Source organism: Crocuta crocuta, unplaced genomic scaffold, assembly GCF_008692635.1.
Source record: "Crocuta crocuta isolate KB4526 unplaced genomic scaffold, BGI_CrCroc_1.0 scaffold854, whole genome shotgun sequence".
NCBI lineage: Eukaryota > Metazoa > Chordata > Mammalia > Carnivora > Hyaenidae > Crocuta > Crocuta crocuta.
In genome coordinates, this window is record NW_027531536.1 from 1079317 (window position 1) to 1093206 (window position 13890).

General features: G+C 43.9%; 1 protein-coding gene across 1 annotated transcript in view; it reads left to right on the plus strand.

The window, feature by feature from the left end:
- Positions 1–279: 279 nt before the first annotated feature.
- The window catches only part of POU2AF2 (POU class 2 homeobox associating factor 2), a 42035-nt gene continuing 28424 nt past the window's right edge, over positions 280–13890 (plus strand). The window contains exons 1-2 of the mRNA XM_077772687.1: positions 280–312; positions 10150–10259. Of these exons, the coding sequence (XP_077628813.1) occupies positions 303–312; positions 10150–10259 (120 nt within the window). The 5' untranslated portion in view covers positions 280–302. The remainder of the gene's footprint in view (positions 313–10149; positions 10260–13890) is intronic.

Consider the following 13890-nt stretch of genomic DNA (forward strand, 5'->3'; position numbering starts at 1 on the left):
TTTAACAGAGTTTTTTCCTAATGGAAATTCATTGTTACTAAATAAAAATCTTGAGGAAGAAAAAAATACCTTAAATATAATCTACATTGGGGATGCAAATTGTAGAGAAACAGACACCAAAGGATTTGCATTTAATCAAATCTAAAGCAAGTCATTTCAGAAGCATCACTACCAGGTACAGAAGCCTTTCCCATCGGGATCAGGCTGACCTTTCCAGAGACCAGGATCCCTTATCAAGGAGAACACATTCACCGGATATCCTACATTGCTGTTAACAAGGAGATTCACCAGAACCATCCAGAATGGAAAATGGTGAGTCACTGTCGATTATTAAAATTTTTTTAAAAACTTTACTAATCCTAATGTTTGTTTTTGGCATCACAAGTGGAGCAAAGGGCACGAAGAAATAGCCCTAAATTCTGGCTAGAACATAGAAGAATATAAAACGGCAGACTGGAGACCAACAATTTAGAACTCTTGATAACATTTTCAGAATTCTTTCACATTTAATTACTAATTGTTAGGTTTACTTTTGCTGCCTAGAGTTTAGATAGGTATCTGTTTTGAAGATCAACTCTACTGAACATCATTTTTATAAAACAAAGACTTAGGTATTACAGCACCCTTTTCCAGTAGAGGGAAACGTTGTGTTAAATGTAACAACTTCCAGTAAGCTCTCAAATTTAAGGAAAGTGCAGGAGAGGGATCCAAATTTATAGAGAACTCGAAATATCTTTTACTCGTGCATCTTGCTTTAGGTTCTTAGTCTAAGACCAGAGGACTGTCCACATCCATGTGATAGGGAAGAGCCCAGGCTGTCGTTTCATGAATTCACACTGTGTACAGATCTTTCCTACTTTGTTCACACCGAGGATACAAATGTTAGTGGCAACACAGAGTAAAACCCACCCATTCAGGAACAAATCTGAGATTTAAAAAAAATCAGAATTTTAAGTGTTCATAAATAATGACAGAATATTTCAAAAATGCCTTGTAAAGTGCCTCCAAAGAAAAATTGGTATTTTTTGTAAATGCCTCAGCTCTTCAAAGTCTGATCTCAAAAACTAAGCTGATAGACCCATCGCGCAAGAGCACTCGTGTGGCGGCACAGACTGCTTATTGACAGAGGTGTTAAGTTTTGGCTGCAGCTAGGAGGCTTTAGGGGGGAGAAGGGCCATCATGGGGAGGGGTCTGTGGACGAACCAAACTTCTACAAAACCCTAACATGCTAACTAATTCAGCCTCACTTAAAATCTTTAGTTTTTCTTTCCAGCTGAAACTTTCCCAAATAGTATATTTTATATTCAGCTTAGCAGTTCATATTTGAACATTTCATTATTAATTGCCGAACTTGCCTCTCCTTGTGTTCTTCTGGAGGCTTCCCATAATCTCGCTGACATGACACCCGCTCCACAGATCTGAATTGGAGCCATGAACGCCAAGCCCCTAGAGTGTGTAGAACTAGCACATTTTATTCCTACGTGGGTGTCTCCCTCCCCTCGGCGAGGGGACTCTGATCCTCAGTGAGGCAGGCTGAGCTGGGCTAGGGAGGTAGTGGGGGCCCCTGAGCCAGCAGAGGGACCAGCGCACCGTCCGGCCACCGGCCTGTCTGGGACCTTGACATGATTCTTGCCACTTCGCCGGCAGGCCAAGAAATGGAACAAGCATGGACGTTGTCCATCAGTCGCCCATCATTCAGGATCTTTATTCTAATCTGTCTTGAGTGAGCATGTGTGAGCCCATCATCTGTTATCTTCATTTTTCCATCGCCAAATGTCAGAACTCAAAATATGAATTGCTCTTTCCTAAAATTACTGGATGGTCTTCTGTTCTATTCCTTTTTGTGTGTTTGTTTCAAGCAATCTCTATTCCCTTACCCTAGATAACAAGCCCCTGCTTAGAGAAAGCAGTGTATTCCAGACAAGTGTTGTCAAAAATAGTAAAATGAGGGGCGCCTGGGTGGCTTAGTCGGTTAAGCGTCCGACTTTCCTTAGGTCATGGTCTCGCGGTTCGTGGGTTCGAGCCCCGCGTCGGACTCTGTGCTGACTGCCAGCTCAGAGCCTGGAGCCTGCTTCATATTCTGTGTTTCCCTCCCTCTCTGACCCTCCCCTGCTCACGCTGTCTCTCTCTCTCTCTCTCCTAGAAATAAATAAAACATTAAAAAAAAATAGTAAAATGAGGGGCGCCTGGGTGGCTCAGTCGGTTAAGCGTCCAACTTCAGCTCAGGTCATGATCTCGCAGTTCGTGGGTTCAAGCCCCGCATGAGGCTCTGTGCTGACAGCTCAGAGCCTGGAGCCTGCTTCATATTCTGTGTTTCCCTCCCTCTCTGCCCCTCCCCTGCTCACACTCTGTGTGTGTGTCTCTCTCTCTCAAAAATAAATATTTTTTTAAAAAAGTAAAATGAGTAAAATAATAAAATAATATGGTGCTTACTTCAAAAAAACACCATAAATGTATGTGATAGTTAAGAACAAAAAGCTGTTTGGGAATCACCTACATTTTAAATAGTCACCTTCAGAATGTACATGTTTGTTTTAATGGGGAAAATGTTTAATTTTCAAAAACAATTTTAAAGCGACAGCACTATCAACTGTACGATGGGCCAAATTCGTTACCAAAATAGATGGCAGTGAGCAGAGGACATGACGTAGGCAATTTGCTGCATGTACACACTCACAATATGGCAACACAAAAACAATTTTTTTTCCAAATTCTAAAGGATAAGTTGATTCTTGGTGATAAATTTGCTTGCGCTTTCTCTCCGGAAACACGGGTCTTTGTTCTCTCAGCAACTGATCTGAATGCAAGTTTGTATCTAGGGTATTTGAATAAAAACTCCCAAGCATCTCCTGGTTTATGCAGGTGTGGGTTCTTTAAATAGACAATGCACAGGGGGAAATGTCTGGGGGAAGGAAGACTGATAGCATGTTTAACTCCTCTGTAAAAAGGGAGGGCAGGAAAGGTTAGAAAACTTTCCAGAATCCTCAAAACGTGAAGAATACTCCAGGGGACAGTTTAAAGAAATCGTTCGAGGTTCCACTGCTTAATTTAAACTTACCTGAGGGGCGGCACCTGGGTGGTTCAGTTGGTTGAGTATCCAACTTTGGCTCAGGTCATGATCTCGCAGTTTGTGAGTTCGAGCCCCACATCGGGGCTGTCAGCCCAGAACCTGGAGCCTGCTTCGGATTCTGTGTCTCCCCCTCTCTCTGCCTCTCCCCTGCTCAAGTTTAAAAAAACAAACAAACAAACAAACTTACTTGAGGTCACTTTTTGTGCTCTGTCAAGTGTAAGTATTGGCTTTTCTGTAGCACTGATTCAGAGCATGGCTCAGCCCCTGTGTCCTGTCCCCTTACCACCTGGGCCCTTGTGAAGCCCCAGAGACAGGGTCTCATCCCCCTTCTCATGAAAATGCTGTCTCCCACATCCTGAAAATCTTTACCTTTCCAAACCTCATGGCCTTCTGTGCCTTCATTCTGCTCTAAGGTATTTTATTTATTTCACAGGTATTTATTGATCATGTACTAGGTGCCAGATTCTTTTTTCTTTTTCTTTTTTTACATGTATTCACCTTTGAGAGACAGACAGAGACAGAGCATGAGCAGGGGAGGGACGGAGAGAGGGAGGGAGACACAGAATCTGAAGCAGTCTGAGGCTCTGAGCTGTCAGCACAGAGCCCGACATGGGGCTCGAACCCACGAACCCTGTGATCATGACCTGAGCCAGAGTCGGATGCTCAACCGACTGAGCCACCCGGGCGCTGCAATACATGCTTCACTTCTTACCTCTCCTCCCCATTCTTACCTTCCCCGTACCCTTTGGACCCCTGGGCATCAGAGCTTGCAGGGCCTCCGAGGCTCTGTGTTTGGATGCCTAGACTTCTTTTGCCACAAAGTCTTCCTTTGAGCACTTTATTTTTGTAGTTTAAATTCCCATAGTTTCAAAGGTGTGTCTTAGAAGTACTAGTCAAAGCCATCATCTTATCTATAGGGTATTTTGGTTTGATTGTGCCAGCACAGCCTCAAGGTCAGCACGTTCAAAACTGAACTCTTATTTCCCCCATTACAACTGACTCTCCTTCCTGCCTTCCTGATTTCTCTTCTTCATCCTGGCAGTCTTTGTTTTTTTACTGTGCATCTGCATGTGTGTGCCTACGTGTGTGTGTGTGTGTGTGTATTTTCTTTTGAAGATTCTCTTGCATCTGTCTTTTCCTTGTCATTTCCACTGTCTCTGGTTAGCCTCTATTTTACCTGTTCCCATCCTCTGTGGCTCCTCGCCCTCAACCCATCCTAGTCTCTGTCTTCAGGTTAATCTTCCAAAACGGCATTCCAAATCTTCTCCCAAAATGATCGAGTCACAAGAGTCTCCTGTTCAGAAGGCTTAGTGGTTTGCATCACCTACGCCATAAAGTGTAATTTTTCACCCTCCAGTTTTCAAGAGCTTCAACATGTCCATTAATCTCTCCACCCCACTCCCCCGCTCCAAAAAATCAGGATGCTTTCAACAGATAATTAAGAAAGCTTATCATGTGCCAGACACCTCCAGCATTGCCACTTGAGATGTTTCAGTGAGTAAAAAGCAAGCAAATATCCCCACCTTCATGAAGCTTACATTCTAGCAAAAAGCAGACAGCAGCAAGTAATAAACCTGATAAATAAAGAAATTATATAGGTCTTTATAAAGTGACAAGCACTACATAGAAAGAAAAGATAAAACGGGGTGAGGCAAATTAGGAATGTTTTATGGGAGGGGCGCCTGGGTGGCTCAGTTGGTTAAGTGTCCGACTTCAGCTCAGGTCATGATCTCACGGTTCGTGGGTTCGAGCCCCGCATCGGGCTCTGTGCTGACAGCTCAGAGCCTGGAGCCTGTTTCAGATTCTGTGTCTCCCTCTCTCTGACCCTCCCCTGCTCATGCTGTCTCTCTCTCAGAAATAAATAAAACATTAAAAAGAATTTTTTTAAAGGAATGTTTTATGGGAAAGATGCAACTTTAAATATGTTCTCATTGAAAAGATGACATTTGAGCCAAGACATGAAGGGAACACGGGTGTGTAGCCATGTGGATAACTAGGGGAAGAATAATCCAGGGAGTGTGGACGGCCAGTGCAAAGGTCCTGAGGCAGAAGTGGTATGCTTGGTGCATTTCAGAGTCTGATGGGAGTACAGTGAGCAAGGGGAGAGTATTAGGAGGTGAGATCAGAGGTATCGTGCAACAAGGTTACATGAGGCCCTTCTAAGGACTTTGGCTTTTACTCTGACTGAAATGGGGAGCCATTTCAGTATGGTTTTGACCAGAGAAGCGACACTGTTGTGCTTTCTTTTTTCAAGCACCACTGGGCTGAGAACTGACTGGGACACTGGGGGTGAGGGATGCTGAAGGCTCCCGCAGTGATCTCATGACAAACGGCAGAGTAGGAGTGGTGGAGAGGGGAAAGTCCGCGCCATCCTGAGCTCCTCAAGGATGTGTGGGAGGTACAGGAGGAAGAGAGCCCGGGGGTGGGGGGTGCCTATAGCTTTGGGATTGAGTAACCAGCAGCATGGAGCTGCCATCGGCCGAGACAAGGGAGGTCTCCAGACAAAGCAAATGTGGAGGAGGGGCTGGAGCTCCGATTCGGACATGTGGAGTTCCCGACGTCCACCGGACATCCATGTGAAGATGGATATTCACGTCTGGAGTCCGGGCCGGATGGGTCTGGGCTCAAGTGTATCCATTTGAAATTCATCGACACGGAGATGGCATTAACTCCCATGACGCCGGTTGCTTACCCTTTCTACACCTGCCTCTGTGTTCATTCATGCCTTGTCTGATGCCCACAAGACCTTTCTCCCTGCCCCTAACCCATCCGCATCGCATGCAAGCCCCACCTGAATCGCATCCCTTCCCACCGAGCTGTCACTGACCACCCAGAGTGTGCTCTTCCCCCCGTACTCTTTGACACGTGAGTGTCTCATCTCCCTCACAAAAATGAGATCTCTTTGAGGACATCTGCTAGATGCTCTAAACTTCTTTGGCATCCCCTGTGGCATTTGGCCCGTACTTTGCACTAAGCCCGTGCCAACTAGTATGTAAGACCAACTGTTGATGACAAAACTTCAGAAGTTTTGATCTGTTTATTTGCCATCTCATGAACTTTCTCCCTCTATTAATTAACCATGTGGTTATTTGTTGACTTATTTAAAATAGGTGTATTCCTTCTAGGCTTTTTGGCAAACACATAAAGCACAGATTGATGAGTCAGATTGAAATCGCCAATTGAAAGGCCCTTCAGGGAAGAGTGAAGCCAAGACTAGCCTGGACCCACAGAGGATCCAGGCTGGACCCCTGGGGCGCCACCCCCACCCCCCCTCAGACCTGTGTCCACTCCCACTGTGAATCACCAGGTGTTCCTGCTACCTCTCCGCCAGGAAAACGTGAATACCCATGGCTGGCCCCCCAAACAGGAACACTATAAAGTCCTTACTGTTATGTATACCTGTGACTCTCAAACTTCAGAAAACATCAAAATCACCCGGAGGGCTTATTAAAACATGAATTGCTGAGCCCCAGCCCGAAAGTTTCTGAGTTCGTACATCTGGAGTGAGAGCGTGAGAATCGGCACGTCTAGAAAGCTCCTAGCAAGGCCAGTCCTGCTGGTCGGGGGTCACACTTTGAGGATCACTGGGGCGCATTCTCACTTTGCCCCCTGCTTTGGTCTGACTGTTAGAGCCTGAGCCACTGTCCCACTCCACGCTGCTCCCCTGCGCGCTGAGCTGGCTCAGCCACCGACCACACACCAGCCGCCACCCCTCTCTGGCCTTGCTTTATCTCCGTCGCGGGAGTTGAGAGCCAGTTCATGCCGCTGCCTCAGTTTCTTGCTCCCTCTTCAGCCTCGTTCCATCATGTTTTCCCCGTATCATAAATCTTTAGTCCCTTCCTCTGACCTACTCAAATATCCTCAAATCTCTGCCACGCATAAATATATAGATATAAAAATATAAGCAAACCTCTCCTTGACCCTGTGCTTCTCTCCAGTTATCATCCAGCTCCTCCTTCCCTTTCTCATTCAGGCTTCAAGAAGGACTCTCCATCCCCGCCTGGGCCTTTGACATTACTATCTGGCTTCTAGCTACACTTCCAGAGTTTCTCTGCCAGGGTTGACGCCACGCCCGGAACTGAAAGCAGTGGCCTCCCTGCCGTCCTGTCTTCCTAGACCATTCTGCTGCCTGCCCTGCTTTGTCCTTCTTTCCTGAAGTCTCTTCCCCTGAATTCTGTGATGCCTCGTTCTTCTGGCTCTTCCTGGTTCCCCTCCTACTGTCTCCTCCTTCCTTATATTCTTCTTCATTCCTCTCTTCCTCCTCTGACCACACTTTAAGTGCGGATGCTCCCCAGGTTCTGTCCGGAACCATTTAGCCCAGAGCTTCCCAACCAGTATGTCAGGAATGGGGATTGTAGGGATTTCCAAGATATTGATCCTCTCGGGCCATGGGAGCAGCCTGGTGTGCGTATGTGATGTATAGGACACGTATTATTGTTTCTGTGTGTGCCGTCATGTGACTCTACCTTTCAAACACTCCCCCCTAACACACATGCCAGCAATCCCATCCCTTTTCCTGATTTCTCTACCAGCTACGTCGTGATGCCTCAAAACTTACGTGCCCAGACCAATCCCACGGGGAAAACTCAAGGATCACCCCTGGATCTTCCCTCTTCTTTTTCTCCCACGCCAAACTAATTTTCCAGCATCTTCTCCTTGCCCTCCTATCTGCCACTACTCAGACCCCATTATCTCTTGCCTGAATTCTTCTAGAACCTCCTGCCTGATCTCCCTGTGGCCTTGTGATTCTTAAATCTACCCTCCACACAGCTGCCAGAAAAAGCCTCTCTACAATACAAATCTAACCAGACTGCTCCCTTGCTGAGAAGCCTCCGTTGACTCACTGCCGACAGGATGAAGTCCGAACTCCTTTGCCTACCAGAAACTTCACAACTGAGACTGTTTCTTTCCTCTCCCGGCCTCCCTCCCTCCCTCACACACCTTGCTCTGTTCCTGCCTCCAGGACTTGGCCCCTGTGGTCCTCAGTGTCTGGAGTGTTCTTGCCCACTTTCCCATCACCACACAGGACCCCTCCACCATGTGCTGTGTCCCTCCCCGTCCTCATAAGGAATTGACTCATCTGTGTTTCTCTGAATATTCTAGGCATAATTCCGCTCTTGCCCTTGGCACATTTGCATTAAAATTATTTTCTGAGCTTCTGTCTCCTTCCACTAGATAGCAAATTCTTTTGCATCCCCAGCTCTGAGGGGTGCCTGACACCTAGGAAAATACTTCAATGCATCATTGATGAGGAACTGTAGCCTTAGGCTTTTCCAAAGGTAAAGGTATCACATACATTCTAGAATCAGCATTTAGATTCCTTTGGAACAAACATCAAGTCATCAAGTTTTCAACTGGAGGCTGATTTGAAAGAAGTACTTTAAGCCTCTTTAAAGATACAGAGACCAAAATTAGACCCTGTCAAAATTACACTGAAAAGGCCGTTCAAATAACTCTATTTTGCTGAAATCAGATCTGTGCAGTGGCCTCATTTAAACTAAATAGTACATTGCCTTGGAACCTAGATTTCTTTCCTCTTAATTTTACACAGGCATTTTGCATAAAACTTGATAGTCTGGTGTATTTTCATATGCCTGTCTTACAAAACGCTGCAGAGAGATTTTACAGACTAGGAAAACGGGCCTGAGGTGCTGTGCTTGCTCAGGTTCAGTGACCAGAGTAACAGGTGATCACGTGGGCCCGCCTCCATCCGACGGGTCGCTCTGCTTCCGGTTTGGGTTGTGTGTTTTTTGCTCTTCCTTCCTTTTATTCTTCTTTTCCTTTCTTCCTTCCTTTTATCCTCCTTGTAATGAGATTTGACTCATAAGTCAAATACATCCTAGGCTATCTACAAATTTAACCAGATTAGAGACTGTTTATGGTGATATGCACACACATGTACACAGGGGTACCTTGCACTGATCCTGAAATCTGCACCAGGTGAAATTGCTGATAGGCCAGCAACAGCTCGGTTACAATCAGTTAAAACTATCCAACTTCCAATAGAACAATGATTTCAGAGTTACAAATTATCTTCTAATTCCTGCAGTTTAATTACTACGTATTGCTTAAATGTTCTCGAATTGCCTAAAACAGAAGGTTCGCTCAGCATCTCTTGACCATCCTTGCTCACCAGGAACCCAATATCCGTAGAAACGGAGTTGCCAATTTCAGAACCTTGGGGAAACATTTTTCTCTATAGTCTGTTATCTGTCTGTATTTTCTTCATGGTAAAAAAAAAAAAAAAAAAAAAAAAAAAAAAAAAAAACAGCTAGCTTTTCAACTTGTTAGAACTACAGTCTGACCCATGTCTGGATCCCAGCTCTTAGTGCTCATTAGCAGCTATGAGACCCTGGCAACTAACTGAGCCCCAGACTTCAGGGTCTTCATTTATAAAATGGCTCAAGTGAAATAATGCAGGTAAATTACTGTGCGCTATAATATGTTCAGTAGGTGCATGTAGTAAGTGCTCAATAAATATTTGTTAAATGAATGAATGATTCTTCCCTCATCCTTGATCTAGTTTCAAAGCAGCAACTCCCCGTGTTGAAAGACTATATTTTCGAAAATAAAAACTGATTAATTTAGTGCAGTAAACAGGAACAGATGACTTTCTTTCAGAAGCCCAATCTGAAAACAGTCCCGGCGACCAGTTCACCCACATCAGGTAGAAATATGATGTGGCAAGAATAATGTCACTCTGTAAACTGAATCATGCAAAGCTAACTTTTGCATCAGGTAGCAAGTAACATCTGATTCCTATCTTGTGATTAAAGCATAAACTGTAAGCCTTCCTGGAGTTAATCTTGACAACTCAGAGTATTAAAAAAGAGGACAGTTTGAAGAGCTGTTGTGTAGAAGATGGAATAGTGGGGAGCTTTTTCTACTTACACGGAGCTTGGGTGAGTTTCTTTCAAGGAAGGAAGACTAAATGACTTCTATTGAGGCCACTGCAAATTCAAGAAGTCTATCATTCTGATTAACAAATAGCGTCACAATTGTCAGCCCTTGAATGGATCTCTGGGGAGGTTAACCTATTACTACATCCACATTTGAGCATTACTATCCATTTGCTTAAGTCCCAGGAGACTACAGCAAACGCGTGTATCAAGGCGTGAGAGTGAAGCACACGGTCAAAGACCTACTGGCAGAAAAACGATCCAGGCAGACAAGTAACTCAAGATTTAACGTAAGTCTCGATTTAATTCATTCTTAAGTCTTTGGGGACCTAAGTCCTCTTTTAAAGTTAGTTATCTCCCCTCTCCAGATATCAGCTCTCCCCTCTTGAGTCCCATATTCTCAATGGCAAAGCCCTCATTTATATATCAATATATAATTACTATATAATTACTGGCACATACTATGTAATTACTACTATTAATATTGTTGGAGCACCTGGGTGGCTCATTCGGGTAAGCATCCGACTTCGGCTCAGGTCATAATTTCATGGTTTGTGGGTCTGAGCCCCGCATCAGGCTCTGTGCTGACCACTCAGAGCCTGGAGCCTGCTTCAGGTTCTGTGTCTCCCTCTCTCTCTGCCGCTCCCCTGCTCCTGCTCTGTCTCTCTCTGTCTCTCATAAATAAATAAATGTTAAAAAATATATTGGGGTACACATGTCAACCCATGAGCAAGCACTTGGAGAGCTCTGTGAACTTATTGTCTGGCTGTCTCAGCTCGTGGCAAAGAATGGATGCTGTGTCCTGACTTTTTCATTTCTCCCAGTAATGAATTAACAAAGGCTCAGTGGGTGGGGATAATGCTAATCTTCATCAATATGTTATTCTAAATCTGACAGAGACAACCTGGGAAAATCCACCCTGTAGCATGCAAAATCAGATGGAAATATCCGGGTTGGAGATGTCTTAATTCTGAAACCTCTCTATCTGCCATCCGTGTCTTCATAAATAACTCCCCCTGTGCTTAAAATGTTTAAGTAGTTGCACCCAGATCTCCGAAAATGCTTCTAGAGTGGAGATAGCAGTTAGCTAGCAAGATGGGTTTGTAATCACTTAGTCTATTGGTAAAACGTAACAATATGAACGTCAGGCATCCATCGTGCATTGTTGGGTGCAGGACATGAGAGCAGATGTGGTTGGTAACCACGTACAGCGCCCAGTGCAGAGAGTGGTACACGTGGGCACCTGTTCTTCCTGTGTGGCTGCTCAGGATAGGGCAATGCATCTGACACTGCTCCACGATCAAAAGTCTGGGACGTGTTTCAAATGAAACAACTCCAGGTTCTATTTCTTCCCATCCAAGAACTCTCCCTGCATATCTTCTGTCTTCCTTTATTTTAAACCACCTCCTCTCTTCTAGTGCAACAAATGGAGCTTAGCTGATAAAAAAAAGTCGAAATAATTAGCTCCTTGTCTATTCCTAGTACAGTGTTTCTTAGTGGCTGCTCAGAGTCATCTGGGGTGTAGGTTACAAATATCCATGCCAATTTCGTCTCAAGAAAGGAACACACAGAGAGAGAGAGAAAGAATTCAGAATCTATTCTAAATGAGCCACAGCTGGGGCGCCTGGGTGGCTCAGTCAGTTAAGCGTCTGACTTCACCCCAGGTCATGATCTCATAGTTCGTGGGTTCAAGCCCCGCATCGGGCTCTGTGCTGACAGCTCAGAGCCTGAAGCCTGCTTTGGATTCTGTGTCTCCCTCTCTCTCTGACCGTCCCCTGTTCACACACACTCTCTCTCTCAGAAATAAATAAAAAACATTTAAAAAATTTGTAAATGAAACACAGCTTCATGGAATTAATGTGGATTGCTTGGCCACAGCTACAGCCAGAATTGTGAAATCTAATGGACGTTCTAGGCATTGGGAAGACAGGAATCACAATGATATCAAAGACACAGTCAAGGAACAGAGTGAGTGAGTGAGGTGTGAGTGAGGCTATAACTCCCTCCTTGGCATCATCAATACATACATACAGAGATAAGGCACTATCCCAGACAGAATCACAGAAAAAGACAAGAAAGTGTAGTATTTCCAAATGGTGTATATAAATATATTCTTCTTTTTAAAATGGCCTAACAACTTTTGCTCAAGATCTGTGACTATCAAATAGTATGTTTTCTTTAATTTTTGATGCTTCTACTTTTTCAGGGATATAACAATATAAACATAATTCATAATAAACCATATTATTTGATTTTATTTTAAAATACAGATTCCTGGTTCCATCCCATGTATACTAATGCAGAGATTTTGAACAGGAGCCAAGGATGGGTCTTTTTCAACCTGCCCCTTGGCCGATTCCTTTGCACATCAGAGTTTGAGAACTTTACTATAGAGCAATGAGCAGGGGTTGGCTCACACAACCAAGATTCTTCTCTCTACCCAGATTACAGTTTGTTGAGCTATTGCTGTTGTGACACTGGAAGTGTTACAGTGAAAGTGGATACAAGAAACACATAATACATGGTCTATGTCATTAAACACCAAATAGGCTGGTAGAGAAGAGAATTTGTGTATCCATTTAAAAAATATAAGACCAGGGGCACCTGGGTGGCTCAGTTGGTTAACCATCTGACTTCGGCTCAGGTCATGATCTCGCAGTTCGTGGGTTCGAGCCCCGCATCGGGCTCTGTGCTGACAGCTCAGAGCCTGGAGCCTGCTTCAGATTCTGTGTCTCCCTCTTTCTCTGACCCTTCCCTGCTCACGCTGTCTCTCTCTGTCTCAGAAATAAATAAAACATTAAAAAAATTTTTTTAATAAAAAATATATATTTGAACCAAAATGACAATAATTTAATAGAGAATGCTAGGTACTTAAGATGCTGTTTATGAACTTCATGGTAAACACAAACTCCAAACCAGTAACAGATGCGCGTGCTCATGTGCATGCACGTGTGCGTGCACACACACACAAATAAAACCTAACACAACGCTGCAAGAGGTCTTTTTTTTTAAAAACGCAAGAGAAGAGAGAACTACAAAAACAATAAAAAAATAATTTAAATGCCAATAAGTACGTATCTAACGAATAATTACTTTAAATGTAAATGGTCTAAATGCTCCATTCTAAGACTAACAAAAGATAGAAAGCAAACCAAAATGACGAAACGGAAGAACTCTCCTCCAAAGAAATTCCAGGAAGAAATGACAGCTAAAGAACTGCTCAAAACAGATATAAGCAACATAACTGAACACGAATTTAGAACATTAGTCATAAAAATTAATCACTAGGCTTGAGACAGGCAAGGAAGACATCAGAGAAACTATTGCTACAAACACTATGAAGTTCAAAAATAGTTATGATGAATTAAAAAATGCTATAAATGAGATGCATAATAAAATGGAGGCGTCCAATGCATGGAGTGAAGAGGCAGAAAGGAGAATAAGTGATTTAGAAGACACAATTATAGAAAAAGAGGAAGCTGAGAAAAAGAGAGATAAACTGATCCAGGAACACGAAAGGAGAGTTCGAGAGCACAGCTTTGATACAATCAAAGGGAACAATATCCGTATTATAGGAATTCCAGAAGAGGAAGAGAGAGGGAAAGGTGCTGAAGGAGTCCTTAAACAAATTATAGCAGAGAACTTCCCCAATCTGGGGAAGGAAACGAACATTGAAATCCAAGAGGCACAGAGAACTCCTCTCAGATGTAACTTGAATCAATCTTCTGCATGACATATCATAGTGAAACTGGCACAATATAAAGACAGAGAGAATTCTGAAAGCAGCTAGGGAGAAAAGGGCCCTACCATACAAAGGGAAACCTATCAGAGTGGTGACAGACCTATCTACTGAAATTTGGCAGGCCAGAAAGGAATGGCAGGAAATCTTCAATGTGATGAACAGAAAAAATATGCAGCCAA